This window comes from Simochromis diagramma, unplaced genomic scaffold (assembly GCF_900408965.1).
Source record: "Simochromis diagramma unplaced genomic scaffold, fSimDia1.1 OVJJ01000302.1, whole genome shotgun sequence".
NCBI lineage: Eukaryota > Metazoa > Chordata > Actinopteri > Cichliformes > Cichlidae > Simochromis > Simochromis diagramma.
The window spans coordinates 7,284,242-7,312,085 of record NW_024386792.1 but is presented as its reverse complement, the minus strand read 5'-3'; the positions used below and the strand labels follow the sequence as shown (position 1 = coordinate 7,312,085).

The 27,844-nt window shown below is 39.2% G+C and overlaps 1 protein-coding gene and 4 long non-coding RNA genes across 5 annotated transcripts; 4 read left to right on the top strand and 1 right to left on the bottom strand.

The window, feature by feature from the left end:
- Positions 1-283: 283 nt before the first annotated feature.
- Positions 284-3,464, bottom strand: LOC120729242. Its single transcript, XM_040024782.1, has 2 exons — positions 2,480-3,464; positions 284-1,842 (listed from the first exon to the last, which is right to left on the bottom strand). The coding sequence occupies exon 2, from the start codon at positions 1,679-1,681 to the stop codon at positions 284-286; it is 1,398 nt and encodes a 465-aa protein (XP_039880716.1). The 5' UTR covers positions 1,682-1,842; positions 2,480-3,464.
- Positions 3,465-7,555: 4,091 nt separating this feature from the next.
- On the top strand, positions 7,556-8,390 carry LOC120728911. Its single transcript, XR_005694808.1, has 4 exons — positions 7,556-7,671; positions 7,783-7,856; positions 8,013-8,057; positions 8,194-8,390. It is a non-coding gene; the product is annotated as an uncharacterized LOC120728911 (long non-coding RNA).
- Positions 8,391-12,299: 3,909 nt separating this feature from the next.
- Positions 12,300-13,146, top strand: LOC120728905. Its single transcript, XR_005694803.1, has 4 exons — positions 12,300-12,429; positions 12,539-12,611; positions 12,769-12,813; positions 12,950-13,146. It is a non-coding gene; the product is annotated as an uncharacterized LOC120728905 (long non-coding RNA).
- A 4,170-nt stretch (positions 13,147-17,316) lies between these two features.
- On the top strand, positions 17,317-18,163 carry LOC120728906. The gene is made up of 4 exons (XR_005694804.1): positions 17,317-17,441; positions 17,551-17,623; positions 17,782-17,829; positions 17,967-18,163. It is a non-coding gene; the product is annotated as an uncharacterized LOC120728906 (long non-coding RNA).
- Positions 18,164-23,503: 5,340 nt separating this feature from the next.
- On the top strand, positions 23,504-24,224 carry LOC120728907. The gene is made up of 4 exons (XR_005694805.1): positions 23,504-23,585; positions 23,696-23,769; positions 23,926-23,971; positions 24,109-24,224. It is a non-coding gene; the product is annotated as an uncharacterized LOC120728907 (long non-coding RNA).
- The last annotated feature ends 3,620 nt before the right edge of the window (positions 24,225-27,844 follow it).

Sequence of the window (27,844 nt, the reverse complement as noted above, 5' to 3'; positions counted from 1 at the left end):
CTGAGTGGATCATTTGGTAAAAGCTCTTTAAGCGACCTGACTTTTGTGTCTGGTAGGTGCTTCTCTATCCACGACTTTGCCATTATTGTGACCTGAACCCCACTGTCCAGTAGCACCTCAGTTGGTACACCATTAAGGTAACAGGTAAGCATACACCTTTTGCCTATCAGTTGGACTACATGGTTTCCTTTCCCCGGTCTCTTTCTTAGGAGTGGCTGATTATCAGTTGGAGTCCTGCTCTCATGGTTCGTTACAATGTTTTGGGACCCTGGCTCTTGTCTGATCACTGGTGGTCCCTCCCCAGTGACCCTTTGGTGTTTCCTGATTTGTACTTGGACAGACAGCCCACGGCCCGGTGTCCCTCCTGGCCACACTGGAAACAGTGGTTACAACTGGCAATCCCTTGGGTTATACAGGGCCTGCATTTTCCTTTCACGGAGGACTTGGATGGTGGGGCAGTACTAAGTGAGCTGACCTGTGTGGACCCAGAGGGACTTCCCTCTGAAGTGAGAGCCTTCTCAATAGCCTTGGCCAAAACAGACACCTGTGCTGTTAGTTCATGCAGGGCTGCTCGTTGTGCCTGGACTTCAGCTTGGGTTTGCAGGACGGTGGCTTGGACCTCGGCTGGAGGCTGAGCTGCGGGTTGTCTTTCACCCTGCTGCATGGCACTAACTGTGACTGCTTTTGTTCTCTGTGTCTGACCTAGGCGAGTTTGTCTCTCAACTTCTTCACTAACTGACTTGGTCATTATCTCTAGGATAAAGTCATCAGCACAACTCATGTTAGAAATGAGAGGCCTTAGGTCTCTTCGGACATGAGTGTATTTCTCACTCATTCCTTGATACAATGAATGAAGAAATACTCCTTGAATCAGTTGACTGGTATATTGGAACTCTGAGCTACTCTGCTGAGAAGCAAACATCACACGCTCTTTTAGCCCCATTAGCCGGTACATGTACTGATGTGGACTTTCTCTGTCCTGTTGTTTAGCATTGCTAAGCTCCTGAAATAGCTCTGCACTGCTCTTGTCTCTCAGGTGTGCTCTGAGGAACCGTTTGAGCTCAGCCACCGTTAATCCAGGTTTGGTCATTAGCATATCCTTAAATGTACCTGGTTTAATTATCTTTAGGACAGTTCGGATTATCTCTGCTTCTGTAAAATTCTCAGCTAGCCCTTCATCAATCTGTCTACACAGAGAGCTATAACTGACATCTGAATCTGAGTCAGAAATCTGTCCACTGTGGAGCTTGAATTCTCTACGAGGCAGGAGCGCTGCAACATCTGCCAGTTTTATAACATCAGTTACTTGACTGGTTACCATGCAGGTTCTATCTGCCTTCACACTAACTACTGAAGGTGTTACCACAGAGTCTGTTTCTGCACCCAGCTCACAGTCCTCATCTGCAGCCACCGGAGGTCGTTGCAGGTCAGTGATGAAGTCGTTGAATACTAGCAGGCGAGACATGCCTTGGTCCTCCTGACTTGCCAGCCGGTCACTTTTCAAAAAGTCCACAATGAAGTCATAGAGTTCCACCTCTGTTGCATCATCTCCTGGTAGGTCATCTTCCACCTCATCCTTGATGGTGTCTACAAGCTTGTACAACACCTCTGTCTTAGCAGTGTTAATAAGCTCATGAAGCTTTCTCTGTATTCCTCGTCGCAGCTCCTGCACAGCCGCCATTCTGGTACCACAGATGGAGCAGACGTAGCACGTTGGTCTTGGTTTATTACTTTATGATTAGCTGCCGTCAAGAGGAGGCACTAATCCCGGACGAGCCCCCACGATTGTTGCCCCCCTGGTGTGACAGGTGCCCGGGAGGGGTGCGATCCTAGATCCTATAGCTGTGTATTGAAATAAAGAGGCACAGATCATGAACTTGTTTACGTTTCAACTGCAGGATTTATTCTGCTCATCAACAGTGGAACAAATCATTAATCGCCTCTCATAAGAACCAGCAATTCTTTGTAACGTGTGGCATAACAGCTGTCAGCGCATTGTCAAAAGTACAGGAATAACCTTGGCGAGTATACATTAACCATCATAAATATAGATAACATTGGCTCGCAGTGACCAGGTTGCCTCAGCCTTTGTTCCGGTTACACATACATATCACTGCATCAAGAAATACAATGTACTGTAACTCACAGCCCGTGAATAGCAAATAACCATTCATATACAGCACATGAGCAGCTATGCAAGCATTAATTACAGCCTTTGCATCCTGTCTTACTTCAACAAGACATATAGAGAACACACAACTGAGAACGTGCCTTAGCATCGCTACGGTACTTGAAGCTCACTTCCCCCGCTAGCCAGTTCATTAGCCTAGCACGATCACGTTCACGTCACGATCTCATTCAAAACACAATACTTAAACAGTACTTAACTTATAACGGTATACTTTCATTCACGAGTTCACAACAGTCTTATTGCTTCTACTGTGTTACCTATTAGTCATTTTGAGGACTAGTAACCCACCTGTGTATTGAAATAAAGAGGCACAGATCATGAACTTGTTTACGTTTCAACTGCAGGATTTATTCTGCAGATTTGCCTCCCAGAGGGGGTTTACGCTCCTCCTGGCCGCTATGCGCCACCTAGTGGTATTTTTCAAGTAATGCCATGGAAGATGTAAAGTGTAATTAGAAAAAATACTGATTTAACACTGAACGATATAACAAAGACCAAATTATAACTGGGGTGTTCCCTTTTTTCCTTGTATGAAGACATAAACTGAACTAACATCCCCATAAGTCTTTTTATCTCTTAACTTTTTAACTATTAGTGTAATCCAGATTTACCAGCCACACATTTCAACTTAAACACAGATGTTAACCTTTTACACTGGCCCATGTGTGGATTACCTCTGGTAAACCTGATCTGGGCCACCAAAGGGCCATCATTCTTAGTGGTATTTGGGCCATGTATAAGTTGTGTGCAGCCACGGGTGAGTTGCAGACACACTGCTGGCCCTGTGCTGGCCCAGAACAGTTTCAGCTCTGGCCCCGAACAGTTTCAGCTCTGGCCCCAGATGTCAGCATAATGTGTAGCTTAATCAAGCCATATAATAACAACATGTGCCGGAACATAATAGTGCAAAAGTAAGATGACAAAACTCTGTTCAGACAGTGAATGGACTGATTCTTATTCAGCACTTTTCTACTCTCTCAGATTACTCAAGGTGCCCTATACAACATGCCCCATTCACAAATCACACTCTTTCTCTAAACTGAGTGCTTCCTAACTACATTCATACTCTTGACATGCAGACTGGGGGAGGCGGGGATTGAACCACTCATCTTCCAATCAGAAGGTGACCTGCTCTACCGCCTGAGCTACAGCCTCCCAGTGGAAACAATGAGTAAACTGTCACTAAGTTTTGGATAAAGTGTACACTCACAAACCTGTTAAACCTGCATTTGAAACGTTGGCTACCCTAGCAGTATAGTATTGCAACATGGTATTTGGGTATTCTAACTAAAATAGGAAAATAGGAACATAAATAGTGCCATCATTGCCAGACCTGGTCCACATCTGGATGACATACCACTTACCATGCCAGAAGTCAGCCAGCAGTGCCAGCTTGACACCAGATCTGGGCCAGACCTGTCTGCTATGTGTAATGAGGCAACTGTTATTGTGATTTGGAACTGAATTCAGTTAAATTGAAATTGAAAAAGAACCTGACTTTCAAATACAGTACAACTGATCTTTTTTGGAGGTTTTATTTTTTGTGTGTGTTGTTTTGTAACCGCTCTCTGGGAATCAACTTATTTGTGCAAAAATACAAATTTCTGCCTGTCAAACTATGTTCTTTTTTGTGGTTGTTCATAGATTCAACTAAAGAAATAGTAACAAATTAACTGTATCTGTGCTAGACTGCTAGTAACAAAGTGCCTATAGATACAATGTAATCATTAGTTCTTTGCACATTCGTTGGTAATGAGTAGACACAGCACTGGTTTGTCCATTTATTGAGGTGCAATGGCCAAGTTAGTCACCCGACACAAACCCACACAGCAGATACTGGAGACAAAACTGAAGAAAAAGAGACCCACAAAGAAGCAGCACCTGAAGACTTTTCCTAAAGGTCTAAAAAAAAATCTGAAGAGAAATAGTATTTTTGATTCTTATGGTTTGTGTTATTTCCATCAAAGTATAAAAAATAATGTTTGTATATAAAATGATGTCAATTCATCCAGCTATTTTTGAGCTGCTGAAAATTTGGGTCTACAGATAAAAGGTATCGGTATTTGTAGTTCTTACACAGTAAATGCAGTATTTTTCTAGAGACACTTGAACTAAAGCTGAAAGTCTGCAATTCAACATTATCTTGATGGTTTGTTTGAAAATTCACTGTGATTGTGTACAGAGAAAAAATGAAAAAATCTGTGTACCAAAAACTTGTGGTGATATTGATAGTTTTTCTCTTTTCCAAATTGAATCTTGACTGACACAATAGTGAGCAGAAAGATTTAATAAAAAAATCAAGATTCAATTTGGAAAAGAGAAAAACTAATGCAAAACAAGCAACATTGTGCTGGCTTCATAAAAGCAATGCTGGCTTAAAACCACTCATTGAAATTTAGTTTCCTTTTACGATTTCAGGGAGTTATAGTGGGTGCAGCTGTTATAGTAGCTGTAACAAGTGCTTGTAGGAGGGCAAAGAGAAGCTGCTGCAGGAAGATATTGTTGTTGTTGGTGATCTGTAGAGAGAAAAAAAAACCCAAAGCTTTTACAGTTCATCTGTGATTTGAATGTGGAGGCGAAAGAAAGCACTCGCCTCATGTGAGCTGTGGTGAGAGTCACCATAGTGTCCGTGTGCCCTCACCATCATCCAAAGTATGGTATTACTTGTATTTGCATATTAAAATAATATCTGCTAATATATCACTTATGATAATACTTGCAGGTTTAACCAGAGTCCCGCACAGGAAGCATCCAAGCAGAAGTACTTTCAGTATTGTTTCAGTTAATGTACCTGTTGAAAAAAGATTAAAGACAATAAGATATGCTAAAATGACAAATTCACTCAAGCAAAAAAAAAAAAAAAAAAAGTCTTTCACAATCCTTACTCAAGAAATGCTAAGAGTAAAGATTTAATCACCTTAAGTTGTAAGGCTGCAGCAGATTGTCTCAAGGAGGTTGTTGTAGTGGTGTTCTGGATGTTCAGCTTTTCTTATATACAGTTACTGGATCAGCTTTGTTAAGAATACATCCTCCTCCACATTTCAAGGTGTGGCTGATGACTAGCCCTGTAAAGCCAAGTGTAACATATTTGATCTTTTTTTTTTACTTTTGTGACTTTTTGTTGCCAGATGTAGCAAATATGATACAAATTTAAATAAATGTATGTGAAAATTTAAATTGAATATCTTTTTGAAAACATTTCATCAGAAGGGTTCAACAAACACTCAAAATTTAAAAAAAATGTTCTGGCATTTATTTCACAGTTCAAGCTGATATAATTATGTTGGACTCATTTTATCACAAGTATGAGAAATAACATAGTTTAATAGATTTGTCCAATACTGAAATGTTAACATTAATCTGAATATAACCAGAAAACATTGCACATTACCACCGTAATGTAGGTCTCCACCCTGTAGTGTTTGCAAACTGGTAAACAGATGGAAATCCTCGCTATGATTACAAATCAGGAGCTTTACCAGCTTAGGCAGTTTACAGACAACACCCAGTGTAGCATCAGGGATTGTTGGGAAATGAGTCGCTGTTATAGGTTTGAGTTTATTTGATAGATGGTCCACATAAAACTTAAAAGTTATTCAATTTGGGTGACCGTGTTTCAGGGGGTGGGGAAGCTCATCTTGTAACCGGATGGTTGCTGGTTCGATCCCCAGCTCTGTCTGTCTTGGTTGTTGTGTCCTTGGGCAAGACACTTCACCTACTGGTGATGGCCAGAGGGGCTGATGGCGTGATATGGCAGCCTTGCTTCTGTCAGTCTGCCCCAGAGCAGCTGTGGCTACAACTGTAGCTTGCCTCCATCAGTGTGTGAATGAATAGTGGAATTGTAAAGTGCTTTGAGGGTCTTGAAAAGGGCTATATAAATGCAGTCCATTATTATTATTAATTAAAGAACAGGAAAGGTGGGTCCTTGCTTGTGTTTTTGAAATGAGAGCTATACCACACCAAAAAAGAGCTGACTAAACAACAAAACCAGCCAGGTCATAAGCTAACATTTTGCTAGGATTAGGTTCGAGTGCCCTATCACACTACATATATCACACTTTCCCGCTGATAAACAGTTTCATCACATTCTCACATTGTATGAGAGCTTATTTGTCAAGAGGCTGAGTCCAACACTGTTACATCAACTTCAGAGAAAGTTTCACTAATGCTGGCTAACATCAGTTAACAGCTAAAATCAGCAGCAGTTACAAAGACAAAAGTTCAGGATATCTTCAACAACCCACCGCAGTGTCGCTGCCATCACACAGAAGTGAGCTTCATAAAGTTGTATCGGACTTGTTGCGTCTAACTTTTGGTAAAATCTTCTTTGGACTGATCAGACAAAAGTTGACCTTTTTGAGAGGTTTGAGGCATTAGGCCAGTCCCTTTGGTGCAAAACTAAAACAGTGACAGTGGTAGTGACTTCTTTTCTCTCTACCATAAAATCCTGAAGGAGAAAGTTATCAGTTCATGTCCTCAAACTCCAGTAATTTGATTAAAGAATGCCCAAGGCAAGACAGGAGAGTTGGACAACTACTTTTTTTTCAAGTGAAAGTCCTTAGTGATTGCTTAGGTGTTACGAGCATCGGAACAGCTGAGAAGCATTTTCTCAAAACACTGCGCTCTCCTACTCTAAACGCCACATCAAGATGGACAGATTCAGTTTTTGGACTTCCTTACCAGGATGATTGAGCATGCATCAAGATACTTTACAAAGCTTGTTAGACACTGTGAAACACATCATGAGGATCCCTGGATGTTAGAAGATAAATAAAAATGGTCATGGACACTTGCATTTTTAAAAATTCTTTTAATTGAAACTGCAGTGGTAATACACAAAGATTTATTATATAGATATAAAGATAGAGAGGACATAGTGACCATTCTTCATATATTTTTACGTGTAGACAATTGTACGTAAGGAACATTCACAAACACATTTTAGTTTTGTATGTGAATACATACCTGGCAAATCTCATATCACTGTGGTTCAGCAACAAGATTAGCTCTTGCATACACAATAGACCACAAATCCCAAGTATTATTCTATGAAATACAACATTTCTTCACATTCAAGACCTCTAGGACAAAGAAAATATCACTGAATGCTGACTGGAAGACTGGTACTTAACCCTTTAGTTTTAAGTATCTCAGACCAAAATTGATATCAAGTACGGACAATGTACACAACAGTTTCACATTTGAATGTTAGACAAAACCAACCATGGTATATAATTTCTGACAGAAATCATACCTACTAAGAATTAGGTGTAATTCAGGTGTGTCCCTGATTATTGCCCAATGGTGTTTCTCCTTATGAAGATTTGGATGTTTGCTAAGAGTTACAATTTCCCAACAGTTACGCAAATGAGGTTAAATCATCACTTGCAACTGTGTATAAAAAGCTTCACTACCAGTACAACATTACCACAATCATCCACATCTCTGAGACAGTCTGCTGAAGTTGTGAAGACCTGACGGTAACATTTCTCATCAATCCTTTATTGCTTCTGTGTTTTCAGTGTAATGTTGGTTGAATGGTGATTTTGCAGATGGTTTTGACCACATCTCATCTGAAATATTCTCAACAGGTGAAATCACTGAAACCATGATCAAGGTTGTGTTTCTGCTTGGATGCCTGCTGAGCCTTGCTCTGGCAAATCCTGTAAGTGTAATATGACTGTAGACTAAATTAATGTTTTAATATATAATGTATAACTATATCTTGTACTGTGTGTGAAATCGTGTCGCCAGAGACTGTATCAGTGTTCCTGTACTGTCATATCCAAACAACACATTTGCATGTATTTTTTTTAAACAGATTGACTCAGCACACGAGCGTGATGCACGTTCTTCTAGTGAGGAGGTGAGTCCCATGTTTGTCTTTCTACGTTTGAACATTAGACACACTGGACTCTCCGATATTATCATATCCACAGAAAGCCATTCAACAGAGAATGCATTATCCCATGTAATAATATTTATTACTTATTTTCTTGCAGACTACTGGGACTACCACAAGTTATCTTGCCCTGGTAGCAGCTCTTCTACAGAATCCAACACTTCTGCAGAATCCAACGCTCCTTGCAGCGATTCTTGCTGCTATACGATAAGCTGCTCCTTCACCAACAGCTATTACTGTTACAAAGAATGAATTGAAAATGAACCAACAATGAATAAAAACCCATGTTGAACGGCATCATTGTTTTTCATAATTTATTCACACAGATTATTGAAAATCTCCACTTATTTTTGAATGACTTGGTCTTATAGAGAGTTTAAAAAAGCTTGTACGAAAATACTTGGCCCAAGTTAGTAACCCCAAGTTACTCTGATGCATCCATTGGAGTATGAACGTGTGTGAATGTTAGCTAGGAAAGTTAATATGGTTGAATGTGGCATGTTGTATAAAGCAGGGAGAGTAGAAATGCACTATATAAGAATCAGTCCACTTACCAAAGCAATACAGCAGCTATTAAAGACAAAACTGAAGATTAAGAGAACCAAAGAGAAGCAGCAACCGAAGACTCTGTAGTAAATGCCAAGAAGAACATCTGAAGGGAGGAGACACAGTATTCATGATGTTCATCTTGTATAGACTTAAGTATTTCAGTCAAAGCATAAAAAAAATGATGTTTGTATATAAAATGATGTCAGGCCATCCAATTAGTACTGAGCTGCTCAAAATTGGGCACTAAAGATAAAAATGTTTGTAATACTTAAACAGTTGATGCCATTTTTTGTAAAGACCCACCCACATTAAAGGTGAACGTCTGCAATTCTGCAACAGTATCTCAATTGTTTGATTTAAAATTCCCTGTGATTGTGTACAGAGAAAAAATGGCAGAATCTGTGTACAAAAACTTGTGCCTAACCATACAATACAATGGTGTTTGTGAAAAACAAACAAACAAAAAAAATACACTTTGAGTCTATTTGATTTTCACTGATGAACTTTATTTGGCAGCTACTAAACACAACAGTGATCAGAAAGTCAAATGTCAAGATTCAATTTAGAAAAGAGAAAAAGTAAAGCAAAACAAGCAACATTGTCCTGGCGTCATAAATGCAATGCTGGCTTAAAACCACTCTTTGGTTTTTTAGTTTCCTTTATGATTACAGGGAGTTATAGTGGGTGCAGCTGTTGTAGTAGTTGTAGCAAGTGCTTGTAGGAAGGCAGAGAGAAGCTGCTGCAGGGAGATGCTGTTGTTGTTGTTGTTGGTCATCACTAGAGAGAAAAATATCCATTTTACAGAACATTTTACAGAAAGTGATGTTCAATAAGATAAATACATAAGTTGAGAAAAAGTTAAGATACAATCAGATGAACTAAAATGACAGATTCATCCAAGCAAATAAAAATGATCCTTCACAATCCGTGCACAAAAAATACTGAGAGTAAAAATGTTATTTGTACAGCTGCAGCAGACTGTCTCTGTCACAGCTGCAGAGGCAGATGTGTGGGATTTTAGAAGAATGGGGACCCAAATGCAGACATGGATGCGGGAGAATGTTTTGAACAGAAAGCGAGCCTTTATTTATGGATGATCAATACTGCAAACAGGTGGAACAGAGAAAACTAACAAAACCTAAACTAGGGAAAACTAACCATAAACATATAACCTGAGGGTGGACCAGAACCAAAGGATGAGGAACCAGGAAACACAGGAAAGCTGATGGAGAGAACGCTGAGGCAATACAGGGAAGACATGCAGAGGTAACACAGGAGGGAGACATGGCTCAACCTAATGAACATGACGAGACAGGGAGGAAGGAAAACTGAATACAATGACATAAGACACGGACCTTCAAAGTAAAACAGGAAACATAGCGACTGAACACAAGATACGTAAACTTAACAAAGAGACCGGGGAGACAGAGAACATAGGAACGTGAAACGTGGGATGGGAGGGCACCGAGTAGACAACACAGAACACAGGGAAGCCAAATACCAAAACCTAAGAACTAGAACTCAAGAAATACTACTGAACTAGGGAGCTAGAAATACTAGGACAGAAACCAAAACACTAACAGAAGAAAACCATGAATAAAAAATAATTAAGAAACACAAATTAAACAGATACAGAACACTGGGTCACCAACTCAGGACTGTGACAGTCTCAGAGAGAAGGAGGTTGTTGTAGTGAGATTCTGAATGTTCAGTGCAGGAAGCACCCAAACAGAAATGCCTTCAGCATGGTTTCAGTTATTATAGATGTTGATAAAAAAACAAACAAACAAAGACATTAAAGACAATAAGATAGTAAAATGACAAATACATCAAATTAAAAAACAAAACAATTATCTTTCACAATCCTTACACAAGAAATGCTGAGAGTAAAGATTTAATTACCTTAAGTTGTAAGGCTGCAGCAGACTGTCTCAGAGAGAAGAAGGTTGTTGTAGTGGTGTTCGGGATGTTCTGGATGAAATAATACAGGTCAACAGATTTGTCCAATACTTCAATGTAAACATTAATCTTTATATCTGTCACGGTCCTGGGTCATTTGACCCAGCATTTTCAGTTTGTTGTATTTTGGTATTTATCTGTATTATGATTTATGTTCTGATTGTTTAGTTATCGTGTTTTGAATATTATAATTCTATGTTTCAGTTTATTCTGGTTTAGGGTTTGTTCTTAGGGTTTGTGTCTTGTGCCTTCGTGTTTAGTGTAGCTTTAGTTCAGTGTCACGTCTTCGTCTTTCTGAACTGTTTCCCGTTTTACTTTGAAGGTCCATGTGTTACATCATTGTATTCAGTTTTGCTTCCCCCCATCTTGTCAGGCTCATCAGGTCCAGCTGTGTTTCCCACATGTTTGTAATCTCCCTGTGTTCTTCAGTGTGTATTTAAGTCATGTCTACTTGTGTGCTGTTTGCTGGTCCGTCTGTGTATCTACCGTGTGTTCTCCCTGCTGTCAACCTTCATGTTTCTTCGCCCACCTTCCTTCATGTTCTGCTTTGCTGTTTTGTAGTTTAGTTTCTCCCAGTGTAGTTTATCTTTAGTTCCGTTTTGCCATTCGCTCCTTGTGTTTTATGTTGCAACAAACCTCCTTCGCACCTCAGTGAATGCCTGCTCTTGGGTCCTCATTTATTCCTCCACACGGCTCACCCCGTTTTCCGTGACAATATCAGTGTTTGCCAACCACTGGAGAAATGATCAGGTGTGCCCTGGAAGATTATCTGGTTCCACCTGATTAGTACTCTAAGCAATGGGCATGAGTAACAGGCAGAACAATTACTTTCTCTTCCACTAGAGGGCAGTAATTAAATAGGTTGCCAACTCCCAGTAAAACAGAAGGACAGGAAGAAGAAATTACATAATAGTCATGCTGTGAGACCACGCAGGGCGTAATAGCAATAGATGAATATTTGAAAAGAAATAGTCAATCTGATCTGGGTTCTGGAGAAAAGTCTGACCTAGCTGAAGGCCATAACATGACTAGTGGTCAGAACGAGGCAAAAAAAGGTATACTGAGGACACACTGAATCATTTCCACCACGGATTCTCAAGGGAAAACTATCAATATGCTTTTTGCAACATTTTGTTTGGTTGTGTGCTGTGTGATTTTTCTAATGTGAAATATTGGCCATGGCTCCAAAAGTTTAGGAAACACTTCTTCATATAACTAGAAAGTAATGCATATTACCACTGTAGGTGTCCACCCTATAGTGTTTGCAAACTGGTAAACAGATGGAAATACCTCACTATTATTACAAATCAGGAGATTTTGCAGCTTAAGCAGTTAACAAACAACACCCAGTTTTTTTTAATGACTTGCTGTTATAGCACAAAGGTACATTAACTTTTTTTAATAGATAAGAAGACAAAAATCAATTAAAGAACATCAAGAGCAGGTCCTGGTTTATGGAATCCGCTTGCTATTGTTCTCTCTCTCTGTCATTACCTGCAACATTTTCAGGGGTTCCTAAACAACCAAATATCACATGTTGCCATATAATCTTTTGATTGGTTGACAGGATAAAAGTCAGGAGCTTGTTGCTATTTAATTGTGCTGTAGCAAAAGGGTTTAATCAGGTGTGTCCTTAAATATTGCCTAATTGTGTTTCCTCTTATATTAAGATGAGGATGTTTACTAAGAATTATAATTTCCCAACAGTTATGCTAAGAAGGATAAATCATCTCTTGCAACTGTGTATAAAACGCTCCACTGTCAGTACAGCATTACCACAATCATCCACATCTCTGAGACAGTCTGCTGAAGTTGTGAAGACCTGACGGTAACATTTCTCATCAATCCTTTATTGCTTCTGTTTTCAGTATAATGTTGGTTGAATGGTGATTTTGCTGATGGTTTTGACCACATCTCATCAGAATTATTGTCAACAGGTGAATCACTGAAACCATGATCAAGGTTGTGTTTCTGCTTGGATGCCTGCTGAGCCTTGCTCTGGCAAATCCTGTAAGTATAATATGACTGAAGACTAAATTAATGTTTTAATATATAATGTATAACTATATCTTGTACTGTGTGTGTAATTCAGTCACCAGAGACTGTATCAGTGTTCCTGTACTGTCATATCCAAACAACACATTTGCATGTATTTTTTTTTAAACAGATTGACTCAGCACACGAGCGTGATGCACGTTCTTCTAGTGAGGAGGTGAGTCCCATGCTTGTCTTCCTACGTTTGAACATTAGACACACTGGACTCTCCGATATTATCATATCCACAGAAAGCCATTCAACAGAGAATGCATTATCCCATGTAATAATATTTATTACTTATTTTCTTGCAGACTACTGGGACTACCACAAGTTATCTTGCCCTGGTAGCAGCTCTTCTACAGAATCCAACACTTCTGCAGAATCCAACGCTCCTTGCAGCCATTCTTGCTGCTATACGATAAGCTGCTCCTTCACCAACAGCTATTACTGTTACAAAGAATGAATTGAAAATGAACCAACAACGAATAAAAACCCATGTTGAACGGCATCATTGTTTTTCATAATTTATTCACACAGATTATTGAAAATCTCCACTTAGTTTTGAATGACTTGGTCTTATAGAGAGTTTAAAAAAGCTTGTACGATTCATAGGTCAGTGTTGTGGCTTAACAGAAAAACAAAAATCTTTTGAAATTCTGACTTATTTTCAGAAAGCAGACCATTTTCAATGAAAAATGTCTTACTCTCTACTCTTGCTCAGCTGATTAATGCATCACACTGCAAAAACATATTGAAAAAGGGGTGGCTGGAGCTTAGGAGGTAGCACAGATCATCTACTGATTAGGAAGGTTAGTGGTTGAATCCCTGGCTTCCCCAGTCTGTATGCACAATACTTGGCCCAAGTTAGTAACCCCAAGTTACTCTGATGCATCCATTGGAGTATGAACATGTGTGAATGTTAGCTGGGAAAGTTAATATGGTTGAATGTGGCATGTTGTATAAAGCAGGGAGAGTAGAAATGCACTATATAAGAATCAGTCCACTTACCAAAGCAATACAGCAGTTATTAAAGACAAAACTGAAGATTAAGAGAACCAAAGAGAAGCAGCAACCGAAGACTCTGTAGTAAATGCCAAGAAGAACATCTGAAGGGAGGAGACACAGTATTCATGATGTTCATGGTGTATAGACTTAAGTATTTAAGTCAAAGCATAAAAAAAATGATGTTTGTATATAAAATGATGTCAGGCCATCCAATTAGTACTGAGCTGCTCAAAATTGGGCACTAAAGATAAAAATGTTTGTAATACTTAAACAGTTGATGCCATATTTTTGTAAAGACCCACCCACATTAAAGGTGAACGTCTGCAATTCTGCAACAGTATCTCAATTGTTTGATTTAAAATTCCCTGTGATTGTGTACAGAGAAAAAATGGCAGAATCTGTGTACAAAAACTTGTGCCTAACCATACAATACAATGGTGTTTGTGAAAAACAAACAAACAAAAAAAAATACACTTTGAGTCTAACTGATTTTCACTGATGAACTTTATTTGGCAGCTACTAAACACAACAGTGATCAGAAAGTCAAAAGTCAAGATTCAATTTAGAAAAGAGAAAAAGTAAAGCAAAACAAGCAACATTGTCCTGGCGTCATAAATGCAATGCTGGTTTAAAACCACTCTTTGGTTTTTTAGTTTCCTTTATGATTACAGGGAGTTATAGTGGGTGCAGCTGTTGTAGTAGTTGTAGCAAGTGCTTGTAGGAAGGCAGAGAGAAGCTGCTGCAGGGAGATGCTGTTGTTGTTGTTGGTCATCTCTAGAGAGAAAAATATCCATTTTACAGAACATTTTACAGAAAGTGATGTTCAATAAGATAAATAGATAAGTTGAGAAAAAGTTAAGATACAATCAGATGAACTAAAATGACAGATTCATCCAAGCAAATAAAAATGATCCTTCACAATCCGTGCACAAAAAATACTGAGAGTAAAAATGTTATTTGTACAGCTGCAGCAGACTGTCTCTGTCACAGCTGCAGAGGCAGATGTGTGGGATTTTAGAAGAATGGGGACCCAAATGCAGACATGGATGCGGGAGAATGTTTTGAACAGAAAGCGAGCCTTTATTTATGGATGATCAATACTGCAAACAGGCGGAACAGAGAAAACTAACAAAACCTAAACTAGGGAAAACTAACCATAAACATATAACCTGAGGGTGGACCAGAACCAAAGGATGAGGAACCAGGAAACACAGGAAAGCTGATGGAGAGAACGCTGAGGCAATACAGGGAAGACATGCAGAGGTAACACAGGAGGGAGACATGGCTCAACCTAATGAACATGACGAGACAGGGAGGAAGGAAAACTGAATACAATGACATAAGACACGGACCTTCAAAGTAAAACAGGAAACATAGCGACTGAACACAAGATACGTAAACTTAACAAAGAGACCGGGGAGACAGAGAACATAGGAACGTGAAACGTGGGATGGGAGGGCACCGAGTAGACAACACAGAACACAGGGAAGCCAAATACCAAAACCTAAGAACTAGAACTCAAGAAATACTACTGAACTAGGGAGCTAGGAATACTAGGACAGAAACCAAAACACTAACAGTGAAAACCATGAATAACAAATAATCAAGAAACACAAATTAAACAGATACAGAACACTGGGTCACCAACTCAGGACTGTGACAGTTTCAGAGAGAAGGAGGTTGTTGTAGTGAGATTCTGAATGTTCAGTGCAGGAAGCATCCAAACAGAAATGCCTTCAGCATGGTTTCAGTTATTATAGATGTTGATAAAAAACAAACAAACAAAGACATTAAAGACAATAAGATAGTAAAATGACAAATACATCAAATTAAAAAACAAAACAATTATCTTTCACAATCCTTACACAAGAAATGCTGAGAGTAAAGATTTAATTACCTTAAGTTGTAAGGCTGCAGCAGACTGTCTCAGAGAGAAGGAGGTTGTTGTAGTGGTGTTCGGGATGTTCTGGATGAAATAATACAGGTCAACAGATTTGTCCAATACTTCAATGTAAACATTAATCTTTATATCTGTCACGGTCCTGGTTCATTTGACCCAGCATTTTCAGTTTGTTGTATTTTGGTATTTATCTGTATTATAATTTATGTTCTGATTGTTTAGTTATCGTGTTTTGAATATTATAATTCTATGTTTCAGTTTATTCTGGTTTAGGGTTTGTTCTTAGGGTTTGTGTCTTTCTGAACTGTTTCCTATTTCCTGTTTTACTTTGAAGGTCCATGTGTTACATCATTGTATTCAGTTTTGCTTCCCTCGTCTTGTCAGGCTCATCAGGTCCAGCTGTGTTTCCCACATGTTTGTAATCTCCCTGTGTTCTTCAGTGTGTATTTAAGTCATGTCTACTTGTGTGCTGTTTGCTGGTCTGTCTGTGTATCTACCGTGTGTTTTCCCTGCTGTCAACCTTCATGTTCCTTCGCCCACCTTCCTTCATGTTCTGCTTTGCTGTTTTGTAGTTTAGTTTCTCCCAGTGTAGTTTATCTTTAGTTCCGTTTTGCCATTCGCTCCTTGTGTTTTATGTTGCAACAAACCTCCTTCGCACCTCAGTGAATGCCTGCTCTTGGGTCCTCATTTATTCCTCCACACGGCTCACCCCGTTTTCCGTGACAATATCAGTGTTTGCCAACCACTGGAGAAATGATCAGGTGTGCCCTGGAAGATTATCTGGTTCCACCTGATTAGTACTCTAAGCAATGGGCATGAGTAACAGGCAGAACAATTACTTTCTCTTCCACTAGAGGGCAGTAATTAAATAGGTTGCCAACTCCCAGTAAAACAGAAGGACAGGAAGAAGAAATTACATAATAGTCATGCTGTGAGACCACGCAGGGCGTAATAGCAATAGATGAATATTTGAAAAGAAATAGTCAATCTGATCTGGGTTCTGGAGAAAATTCTGACCTAGCTGAAGGCCATAACATGACTAGTGGTCAGAACGAGGCAAAAAAGGTATACTGAGGACACACTGAATCATTTCCACCACGGATTCTCAAGGGAAAATTATCAATATGCTTTTTGCAACATTTTGTTTGGTTGTGTGCTGTGTGATTTTTCTAACGTGAAATATTGGCCATGGCTCCAAAAGTTTAGGAAACACTTCTTCATATAACTAGAAAGTAATGCATATTACCACTGTAGGTGTCCACCCTATAGTGTTTGCAAACTGGTAAACAGATGGAAATACCTCACTATTATTACAAATCAGGAGATTTTGCAGCTTAAGCAGTTAACAAACAACACCCAGTTTTTTTTAATGACTTGCTGTTATAGCACAAAGGTACATTAACTTTTTTTAATAGATAAGAAGACAAAAATCAATTAAAGAACATCAAGAGCAGGTCCTGGTTTATGGAATCCGCTCGTTATTGTTCTCTCTCTCTCTCTCTCTCTCTCTCTCTCTCTCTCTCTCTCTCTCTCTCTCTCTCTCTCTCTCTCTCACTGTCATTACCTGCAACATTTTCAGGGGTTCCTAAACAACCAAATATCACATGTTGCCATATAATCTTTTGATTGGTTGACAGGATAAAAGTCAGGAGCCTGTTGCTATTTAATTGTGCTGTAGCAAAAGGGTTTAATCAGGTGTGTCCTTAAATATTGCCTAATTGTGTTTCCTCTTATATAAAGATGAGGATGTTTACTAAGAATTATAATTTCCCAACAGTTATGCTAAGAAGGATAAATCATCTCTTGCAACTGTGTATAAAACGCTCCACTGTCAGTACAACATTACCACAATCATCCACATCTCTGAGACAGTCTGCTGAAGTTGTGAAGACCTGACGGTAACATTTCTCATCAATCTTTTATTGCTTCTGTTTTCAGTATAATGTTGGTTGAATGGTGATTTTGCAGATGGTTTTGACCACATCTCATCAGAATTACTGTCAACAGGTGAATCACTGAAACCATGATCAAGGTTGTGTTTCTGCTTGGATGCCTGCTGAGCCTTGCTCTGGCAAATCCTGTAAGTATAATATGACTGAAGACTAAATTAATGTTTTAATATATAATGTATAACTATATCTTGTACTGTGTGTGTAATTCAGTCACCAGAGACTGTATCAGTGTTCCTGTACTGTCATATCCAAACAACACATTTGCATGTATTTTTTTTTTAAACAGATTGACTCAGCACACGAGCGTGATGCACGTTCTTCATCTAGTGAGGAGGTGAGTCCCATGCTTTGTCTTTCTACGTTTGAACATTAGACACACTGGACTCTCCGATATTATCATATCCACAGAAAGCCATTCAACAGAGAATGCATTATCCCATGTAATAATATTTATTACTTATTTTCTTGCAGACTACTGGGACTACCACAAGTTATCTTGCCCTGGTAACAGCTCTTCTACAGAATCCAACACTTCTGCAGAATCCAACGCTCCTTGCAGCGATTCTTGCCGCTATACGATAAGCTGTTCCTTGACCAACAGCTATTACTGTTACAAAGAATGAATTGAAAATGAACCAACAATGAATAAAAACCCATGTTGAACGGCATCATTGTTTTTCATAATTTATTCACACAGATTATTGAAAATCTCCACTTAGTTTTGAATGACTTGGTCTTATAGAGAGTTTAAAAAAGCTTGTACGAAAATACTTGGCCCAAGTTAGTAACCCCAAGTTACTCTGATGCATCCATTGGAATATGAACGTGTGTGAATGTTAGCTGGGAAAATTAATATGGTTGAATGTGGCATGTTGTATAAAGCAGGGAGAGTAGAAATGCACTATATAAGAATCAGTCCACTTACCAAAGCAATACAGCAGCTATTAAAGACAAAACTGAAGATTAAGAGAACCAAAGAGAAGCAGCAACCGAAGACTCTGTAGTAAATGCCAAGAAGAACATCTGAAGGGAGGAGACACAGTATTCATGATGTTCATGGTGTATAGACTTAAGTATTTAAGTCAAAGCATAAAAAAAATGATGTTTGTATATAAAATGATGTCAGGCCATCCAATTAGTACTGAGCTGCTCAAAATTAGGCACAAAAGATAAAAATGTTTGTAATACTTAAACAGTTGATGCCATATTTTTGTAAAGACCCACCCACATTAAAGGTGAACGTCTGCAATTCTGCAACAGTATCTCAATTATCCATCCATCCATTCGCTTCCGCTTATCCTTTTCAGGGTCGCGGGGGGCGCTGGAGCCTATCCCAGCTGTCATAGGGCGAAAGGCGGGGTACACCCTGGACAGGTCGCCAGTCTGTCGCAGGGCCAACACACAGGGACAGACAACCATTCACACTCACATTCACTCGCACATTCACACCTAGTGACAATTTGGATTAATCAATTAACCTATCCCCACAAGCTGCATGTCTTTGGACGGTGGGAGGAAGCCGGAGTACCCGGAGAGAACCCACGCAAACACGGGGAGAACATGCAAACTCCACACAGAAAGACCCCGGCCTGATAGTGGAATTGAACTCAGGACCTTCTTGCTGTGCGGCAACAGTGCTAACCACCGTGCCACCGTGCTGCCCTATTAGTATCTCAATTATTTGATTTAAAATTCCCTGTGATTGTGTAAAGAGAAAAAAATGGCAGAATCTGTGTACAAAAACTTGTGCCTAACCATACAATACAATGGTGTTTGTGAAAAACAAACAAAAAAAATCCCAACACATTTTGAGTCTAACTGATTTTCACTGATGAACTTTATTTGGCAGCTACTAAACGCAACAGTGATCAGAAAGTCAAATGTCAAGATTCAATTTAGAAAAGAGAAAAGGTAAAGAAAAAAAAGCAACATTGAGCTGGCGTCATAAATGCTAGGGAAAACTAACCATAAACATATAACCTGAGGGTGGACCAGAACCAAAGGATGAGGAACCAGGAAACACAGGAAAGCTGATGGAGAGAACGCTGAGGCAATACAGGGAAGACATGCAGAGGTAACACAGGAGGGAGACATGGCTCAACCTAATGAACATGACGAGACAGGGAGGAAGGAAAACTGAATACAATGACATAAGACACGGACCTTCAAAGTAAAACAGGAAACATAGCGACTGAACACAAGATACGTAAACTTAACAAAGAGACCGGGGAGACAGAGAACATAGGAACGTGAAACGTGGGATGGGAGGGCACTGAGTAGACAACACAGAACACAGGGAAGCCAAATACCAAAACCTAAGAACTAGAACTCAAGAAATACTACTGAACTAGGGAGCTAGAAATACTAGGACAGAAACCTAATCTAATAGACTCCAGTTTGTGCATGTAAATGGAGAGTCCTCTTCACACACTGAGGTTAATTATGGAGTTCCACAGGGTTCAGTGCTAGGACCAATTCTGTTTACATTATACATGCTTCCCTTAGGCAGTATCATTAGAAGACATAGCATACATTTTCACTGCTATGCTGATGACACCCAGCTCTATCTGTCCATGAAGCCAGATGACACACACCAATTAGTTAAACTGCAGGAATGTCTTAAAGACATAAAGACCTGGATGGCCGCTAACTTTCTGCTTCTTAATTCAGATCAAACTGAGGTTATTGTACTCGGCCCTGAAAATCTTAGAAATATGGTATCTAACCAGATTCTTACTCTGGATGGCATTACCTTGGCCTCCAGTAACGCGGTGAGGAACCTTGGAGTCATTTTTGACCAGGACATGTCCTTCAACGCACATATTAAACAAATATGTAAGACTGCTTTCTTCCATTTGCGCAACATCTCTAAAATTAGAAATATCCTGTCTCAGAGTGACGCTGAAAAAACTAGTTCATGCATTTATTACTTCCAGGCTGGACTACTGTAATTCATTATTATCAGGATGTCCAAAAAACTCGCTGAAAAGCCTTCAACTAATCCAAAATGCTGCAGCAAGAGTACTGACAGGGACCAGAAAGAAAGAGCATATTTCTCCTGTTTTGGCTTCCCTTCATTAGCTTCCTGTTAAATCCAGAATTGAATTCAAAATCCTGCTCCTCACATACAAGGTCTTAAATAATCAGGCCCCATCTTATCTTAATGACCTTGTAGTACCATATCACCCTATTAGAGCGCTTCGCTCTCGCTCTGCAGGCCTACTTGTTGTTCCTAGAGTATTTAAAAGTAGAATGGGAGGGAGAGCCTTCAGTTTTCAGGCCCCTCTTCTGTGGAACCAGCTTCCAGTTTGGATTCAGGGAGACAGACACTATCTCTACTTTTAAGATTAGGCTTAAAACTTTCCTTTTTGCTAAAGCATATAGTTAGGGCTGGACCAGGTGACCCTGAATCCTCCCTTAGTTATGCTGCAATAGATGTAGGCTGCCGGGGGATTCCCATGATGCATTGAGTTTTTCCTTTCCAGTCACCTTTCTCACTCACTATGTATTAATAGACCTCTCTGCATTGAATCATATCTGTGATTAACCTCATATCTGTTATTAACCTCTGTCTCTCTTCCACAGCATGTCTTTATCCTGTCTTCCTTCTCTCACCCCAACCGGTCGCAGCAGATGGCCGCCCCTCCCTGAGCCTGGTTCTGCCGGAGGTTTCTTCCTGTTAAAAGGGAGTTTTTCCTTCCCACTGTCGCCAAAGTGCTTGCTCATAGGGGGTCATATGATTGTTGGGTTTTTCTCTGTATCTATGAAGCGCCTTGAGGCGACTTTTGTTGTGATTTGGCGCTATATAAATAAAATTGAATTGAATTGAATTGAAACCAAAACACTAACAGAAGAAAACCATGAATAAAAAATAATTAAGAAACACAAATTAAACAGATACAGAACACTGGGTCACCAACTCAGGACTGTGACAGTCTCAGAGAGAAGGAGGTTGTTGTAGTGAGATTTTGAATGTTCAGTGCAGGAAGCATCCAAACAGAAATGCCTTCAGCATGGTTTCAGTTATTATAGATGTTGATAAAAAACAAACAACAAAGACATTAAAGACAATAGATAGTAAAATGACAAATACATCAAATTAAAAAACAAAACAATTATCTTTCACAATCCTTACACAAGAAATGCTGAGAGTAAAGATTTAATTACCTTAAGTTGTAAGGCTGCAGCAGACTGTCTCAGAGAGAAGGAGGTTGTTGTAGTGGTGTTCGGGATGTTCTGGATGAAATAATACAGGTCAACAGATTTGTCCAATACTTCAATGTAAACATTAATCTTTATATCTGTCACGGTCCTGGGTCATTTGACCCAGCATTTTCAGTTTGTTGTATTTTGGTATTTATCTGTATTATGATTTATGTTCTGATTGTTTAGTTATCGTGTTTTGAATATTATAATTCTATGTTTCAGTTTATTCTGGTTTAGGGTTTGTTCTTAGGGTTTGTGTCTTGTGCCTTCGTGTTTAGTGTAGCTTTAGTTCACTGTCACGTCTTCATCTTTCTGAACTGTTTCCCGTTTTACTTTGAAGGTCCATGTCTTACGTCATTGTATTCAGTTTTGCTTCCCCCCATCCTGTCAGGCTCATCAGGTCCAGCTGTGTTTCCCACATGTTTGTAATCTCCCTGTGTTCTTCAGTGTGTATTTAAGTCATGTCTACTTGTGTGCTGTTTGCTGGTCCGTCTGTGTATCTACCGTGTGTTCTCCCTGCTGTCAACCTTCATGTTTCTTCGCCCACCTTCCTTCATGTTCTGCTTTGCTGTTTTGTAGTTTAGTTTCTCCCAGTGTAGTTTATCTTTAGTTTCGTTTTGCCATTCTCTCCTTGTGTTTTGTGTTGCAACAAACCTCCTTCGCACCTCAGTGAATGCTTGCTCTTGGGTCCTCATTTATTCCTCCACACGGCCCACCCCATTTTCCGTGACAATATCAGTGTTTGCCAACCACTGGAGAAATGATCAGGTGTGCCCTGGAAGATTATCTGGTTCCACCTGATTAGTACTCTAAGCAATGGGCATGAGTAACAGGCAGAACAATTACTTTCTCTTCCACTAGAGGGCAGTAATTAAATAGGTTGCCAACTCCCAGTAAAACAGAAGGACAGGAAGAAGAAATTACATAATAGTCATGCTGTGAGACCACGCAGGGCGTAATAGCAATAGATGAATATTTGAAAAGAAATAATCAATCTGATCTGGGTTTTGGAGAAAAGTCTGACCTAGCTGAAGGCCATAACATGACTAGTGGTCAGAACGAGGCAAAAAAGGTATACTGAGGACACACTGAATCATTTCCACCACGGATTCTCAAGGGAAAATTATCAATATGCTTTTTGCAACATTTTGTTTGGTTGTGTGCTGTGTGATTTTTCTAATGTGAAATATTGGCCATGGCTCCAAAAGTTTGGGAAACACTTCTTCATATAACTAGAAAGTAATGCATATTACCACTGTAGGTGTCCACCCTATAGTGTTTGCAAACTGGTAAACAGATGGAAATACCTCACTATTATTACAAATCAGGAGATTTTGCAGCTTAAGCAGTTAACAAACAACACCCAGTTTTTTTTAATGACTTGCTGTTATAGCACAAAGGTACATTAACTTTTTTTAATAGATAAGAAGACAAAAATCAATTAAAGAACATCAAGAGCAGGTCCTGGTTTATGGAATCCGCTCGCTCTTGTTCTCTCTCTCTCTCTCTCTCTCTCTCTCTCTCTCTCTCTCTCTCTCTCTCACTGTCGTACCTCCAACATTTTCAGGGGTTCCTAAACAACCAAATATCACATGTTGCCATATAATCTTTTGATTGGTTGACAGGATAAAAGTCAGGAGCTTGTTGCTATTTAATTGTGCTGTAGCAAAAGGGTTTAATCAGGTGTGTCCTTAAATATTGCCTAATTGTGTTTCCTCTTATATTAAGATGAGGATGTTTACTAAGAATTATAATTTCCCAACAGTTATGCTAAGAAGGATAATCATCTCTTGCACTGTGTATAAAACGCTCCACTGTCAGTACAGCATTACCACAATCATCCACATCTCTGAGACAGTCTGCTGAAGTTGTGAAGACCTGACGGTACACATTTTCATCAATCCTTTATTGCTTCTGTTTTCAGTATAATGTTGGTTGCATGGTGAATTTTGCTGATGGTTTTGACCAAATCTCATCAGAAGTATTGTCAACAGGCGAATCACTGAAACCATGATCAAGGTTGTGTTTTCTGCTTGGATGCCTGCTGAGCCTTGCTCTGGCAAATCCTGTAAGTATAATATGACTGAAGACTTAAATTAATGTTTTAATATATAATTGTATAACTATATCTTGTACTGTGTGTGTAATCAGTCACCAGAGACTTTATCAGTGTTCCTGTACGTCATATCCAAACAACACATTTGCATGTATTTTTTTTAAACAGATTGACTCAGCACACGGAGCGTGATGCACGTTCTTCTAGTGAGGAGGTGAGTCCCATGTTTGTCTTTCTACGTTTGAACATTAGACACACTGGGACTCTCCGATATTATCATATCCACAGAAGCCATTCAACAGAGAATGCATTATTCCCATGTAATAATATTTATTACTTATTTTCTTGCAGACTACTGGGACTACCACAAGTTATCTTGCCCTGGTAACAGCTCTTCTACAGAATCCAACACTTCTGCAGAATCCAACGCTCCTTGCAGCCAGATCTTGCCGCTATACGCATAGCTGTTCCCTTGACCACAGCTATTACTGTTACAAAGAATGAATTGAAATGAAACCAACAATGAATAACACCATGTTGAACGGCATCATTGTTTTTCATTACTTTATCCCCCAGCCTTATTGACATCTCATTAGTTTTGAATGACTTGGGTTCTTATCGAGGTTAAAAAAAGCTGTACGACAATACCTTGGCCCCGTAGTAAAACCCCAAGTACTCTGATGCACCATTGGGAGTATGAACGTGCTGTGCAGGTAGCTGGGAAAGTTACTATGGTTGACTGTGGCATGTTTGTATCAAGAGGGAGAGAGAACATTCACTATATCAGAATCCCTCCTTACAAAGAATTACAGCAGCTATTAAAGACAAACTGAAGATTAAGAGAACCAAAGAGAAGCAGCAACCGAAGACTCTGTAGTAAATGCCAAGAAGAACATCTGAAGGGAGGAGACACAGTATTCATGATGTTCATGGTGTATAGACTTAAGTATTTCAGTCAAAGCATAAAAAAATGATGTTTGTATATAAAATGATGTCAGGCCATCCAATTAGTACTGAGCTGCTCAAAATTAGGCACAAAAGATAAAAATGTTTGTAATACTTAAACAGTTGATGCCATTTTTGTAAAGACCCACCCACATTAAAGGTGAACGTCTGCAATTCTGCAACAGTATCTCAGTTGTTTGATTTAAAATTCCCTGTGATTGTGTAAAGAGAAAAAAATGGCAGAATCTGTGTACAAAAACTTGTGCCTAACCATACAATACAATGGTGTTTGTGAAAAACAAACAAAAAAAAATCCCAACACATTTTGAGTCTAACAGATTTTCACCGATGAACTTTATTTGGCAGCTACTAAATGCAACAGTGATCAGAAAGTCAAAAGTCAAGTCAAGTCTATTTTACAAATCAAGAGATTTAGCGGCTTAAGCAGTTAGCAGACAATTGTGATAGGACGATAGAAAGGTGATATGAACATACGTCACGCGAGGATGTGGTCCTAAACTGGACTACACAGGATCATGAGTACAAATGAAACGTACATTACATAGCGTAAGGCGAAGTTCATTGATCATTTAATCATAAACTGTTGTTGAAATATTTTTACTGAACATGCAAACATCTGCTGAGAAAAATGTGTTGATTTAGGTCTGTTATGAAGCTTGCTATTGCATTTTATGTTTTGTGTTTTCTTACATGTGTTTTATATTTATGTTAAATAAACAACATGTATTATTTGTTGGTTATCTGTAGCTATAGAAATATTTTTTTTTTTATAGTATAGCAAAATATTTATTATTACTGTTTAAAACACTAATTGTGACATGTATTAGTAGTGATGTTGTGCTGAGGGTAAAAATGCCTTTTTGTCTTTTGGTAACTACAATGACAATAACCATTAATATATGTCTATGCTGTGCGTATTTATTTTACCCTACACTCAAATCAATTTATGATGCATTATTTTGAAAGTTTTAAAATGGTTTTTTAAAGAACCACCAAAAAAGGTCCCAAATGGTTCTTTTAAAGAACCATTGAGGCCCTTTTAAAAATGGTTCTTTAAAGAACCATTTTTAAAAGGTTCTTTGAAAAACCATAAAGGTGCCCCAAAGAACCATCTTGTGGTCTTTGGGGCTTTAAAGGTTCTTCAATGAACCACTGAAAGAAATGGTTCTTCAAAGAACCATGTTTGAAAGGTTCGTTTGCACCAAAAAAGGTTCTTATGGCATCAGTCTAAAGAACACACTTTTGGTTCCAGTTGTGCAGTATAATATATATGCAAAACTTTCACTTTCAATATGTTTTTTCGGTTTAATTTCAAGGTGAATCATTCTGATCCCATACTTACAGGTTTCAGACTCATAGATGAAATATAGGGCAGGGGCTGGTGTTTTGTAATTGTAGGGGGCGCTGTGGCACCATTTTGTAATATTCCATGAAAATATCACATAACAAGAAAGGCGTCATCACATTGGAGGTGTGTCAAAAGACATGACATTTCCTGTTCCCACTAGGTGGCGCTCTGCGTATCCTGACAATGGGCAATCAATCTGTTCAGGGCAGGTCGTCATCACGCCTGTAAGTCTGGTACGTGATCAGACGATTTTTTGAGTTAACTAGGTTTCTTCATGGCGAGACATCAATGTTTGCCATGTTGCTGGGGTCACGCCCTTCCGTAAAAGCTCACAGTTTTCAATGTATTGCCAAGACCAACTCCTTAAGGTTTCCGGAGGAATTTGAGGCTGCACCAGTCACCCATCTCTATACTGTACCCCAAAGTGTAAAACGTGAAATGTCTTGTTCCCACAAGATGGCACTGTCACTGAGTCAATATGGCAGTCGAAATTTGTTCAGGGGTGGAGCCTTATCATATGTGTGCACTTTGATCCAGGTCGGACAATGTATGACGGAATGAAAGACAATAAGATTTTTATGGCGAATTATCGAAATTCGCCGTGGCGCCACGGCACACCGTATCCCGAAAACTCAAAGAAAACTGACTTTTTTGTTTGTCCCAATGAATCACGTGTGGGTCAAATTTCATTCATGTAGCTCAAACTATGTGTTTGTAGGACTGCATTTAACAAGCATAGGTGGCGCTCCAGAGCCATTTTCTAATGCCATATGTAAAACCACCAAAATATGAAATTTTTCACTAGACCTGACACGTGTGCAAAATTTCTGAGTTTTTGAGCATGTTCAAGCCCTAACAAAATCACTTGTTTTGCCTGAATAATAATAGAAGAAATGGAGCAGAACAATAGGGCAACCTATTCAAATGGGGGCGCCCGCGCCCACATGCAGCCCAAAGCAACCTGCGAGTGGCCCTGCCTGTGGTCCTGACAGAACACAGAGAAAACGCAAAAATTAATTAATTTAAAAAATAAAAATTCCTACAGCGTAGTGTAGCTGTGAAGACACACACTCCATACCTAGCCTAATATTTACACCACAAGGCACCGTAAAGCATATAAACATATTAAACAATCATCTAATATATGATGCGCAACAGCATGTGTTTCTCAGTCCAAAAGCATAAATTGACAATGAAAACCGCGGTTAACCGGGCTTGGACTGACAAATACTTATCATTTTACCACCAAATCCAAATGCAACCTATGTGTTTAATTTGCAGTGTGTGTTGGTATACTTACGAAGGCACCACATGAACAACACCAGACTTTCTCACAAACTTTCCGAGCGCAATCTAAGGAGAGGGCTGCAAAAGTAAGTTTATTGCGAGTTTAATAATCTTACAACCGGAGTTGTACTACCACTGGAGGGTCATGTACAGCTCAAGAGAGAGCTGTACAGGGAATATCAAAAAAAATACATTCAAAGTGCAAAAAATAATTTAGTTATAGCTCCCTTTTTTTTTAAATGGACTTTTTGGTGTGCATTTGTGAGAGGTCACCAGATTACAGGGGGAAAGGGAATAAAAAAAAAGTATTGTTTTCAATACAGTTGGTGGGTTGAAATGGGTCTGATCGCTGCTACTGGCTGCAAAAAATAATCTGGCCCAGATAAATTCCTCAGTTTGAAATTCGGGCCCAATTACACTTAGTTGAATAGCCATGCCACAGTGCTCAGACCCTAAAAAAAGGATGTATGACTGGGTGTTTTGGCG

Bases quoted from the DNA above. Each gene is read 5' to 3' on its own strand.
- LOC120729242 (XM_040024782.1), bottom strand. From the start codon at position 1,681: ATGGCGGCTGTGCAGGAGCTGCGACGAGGAATACAGAGAAAGCTTCAT.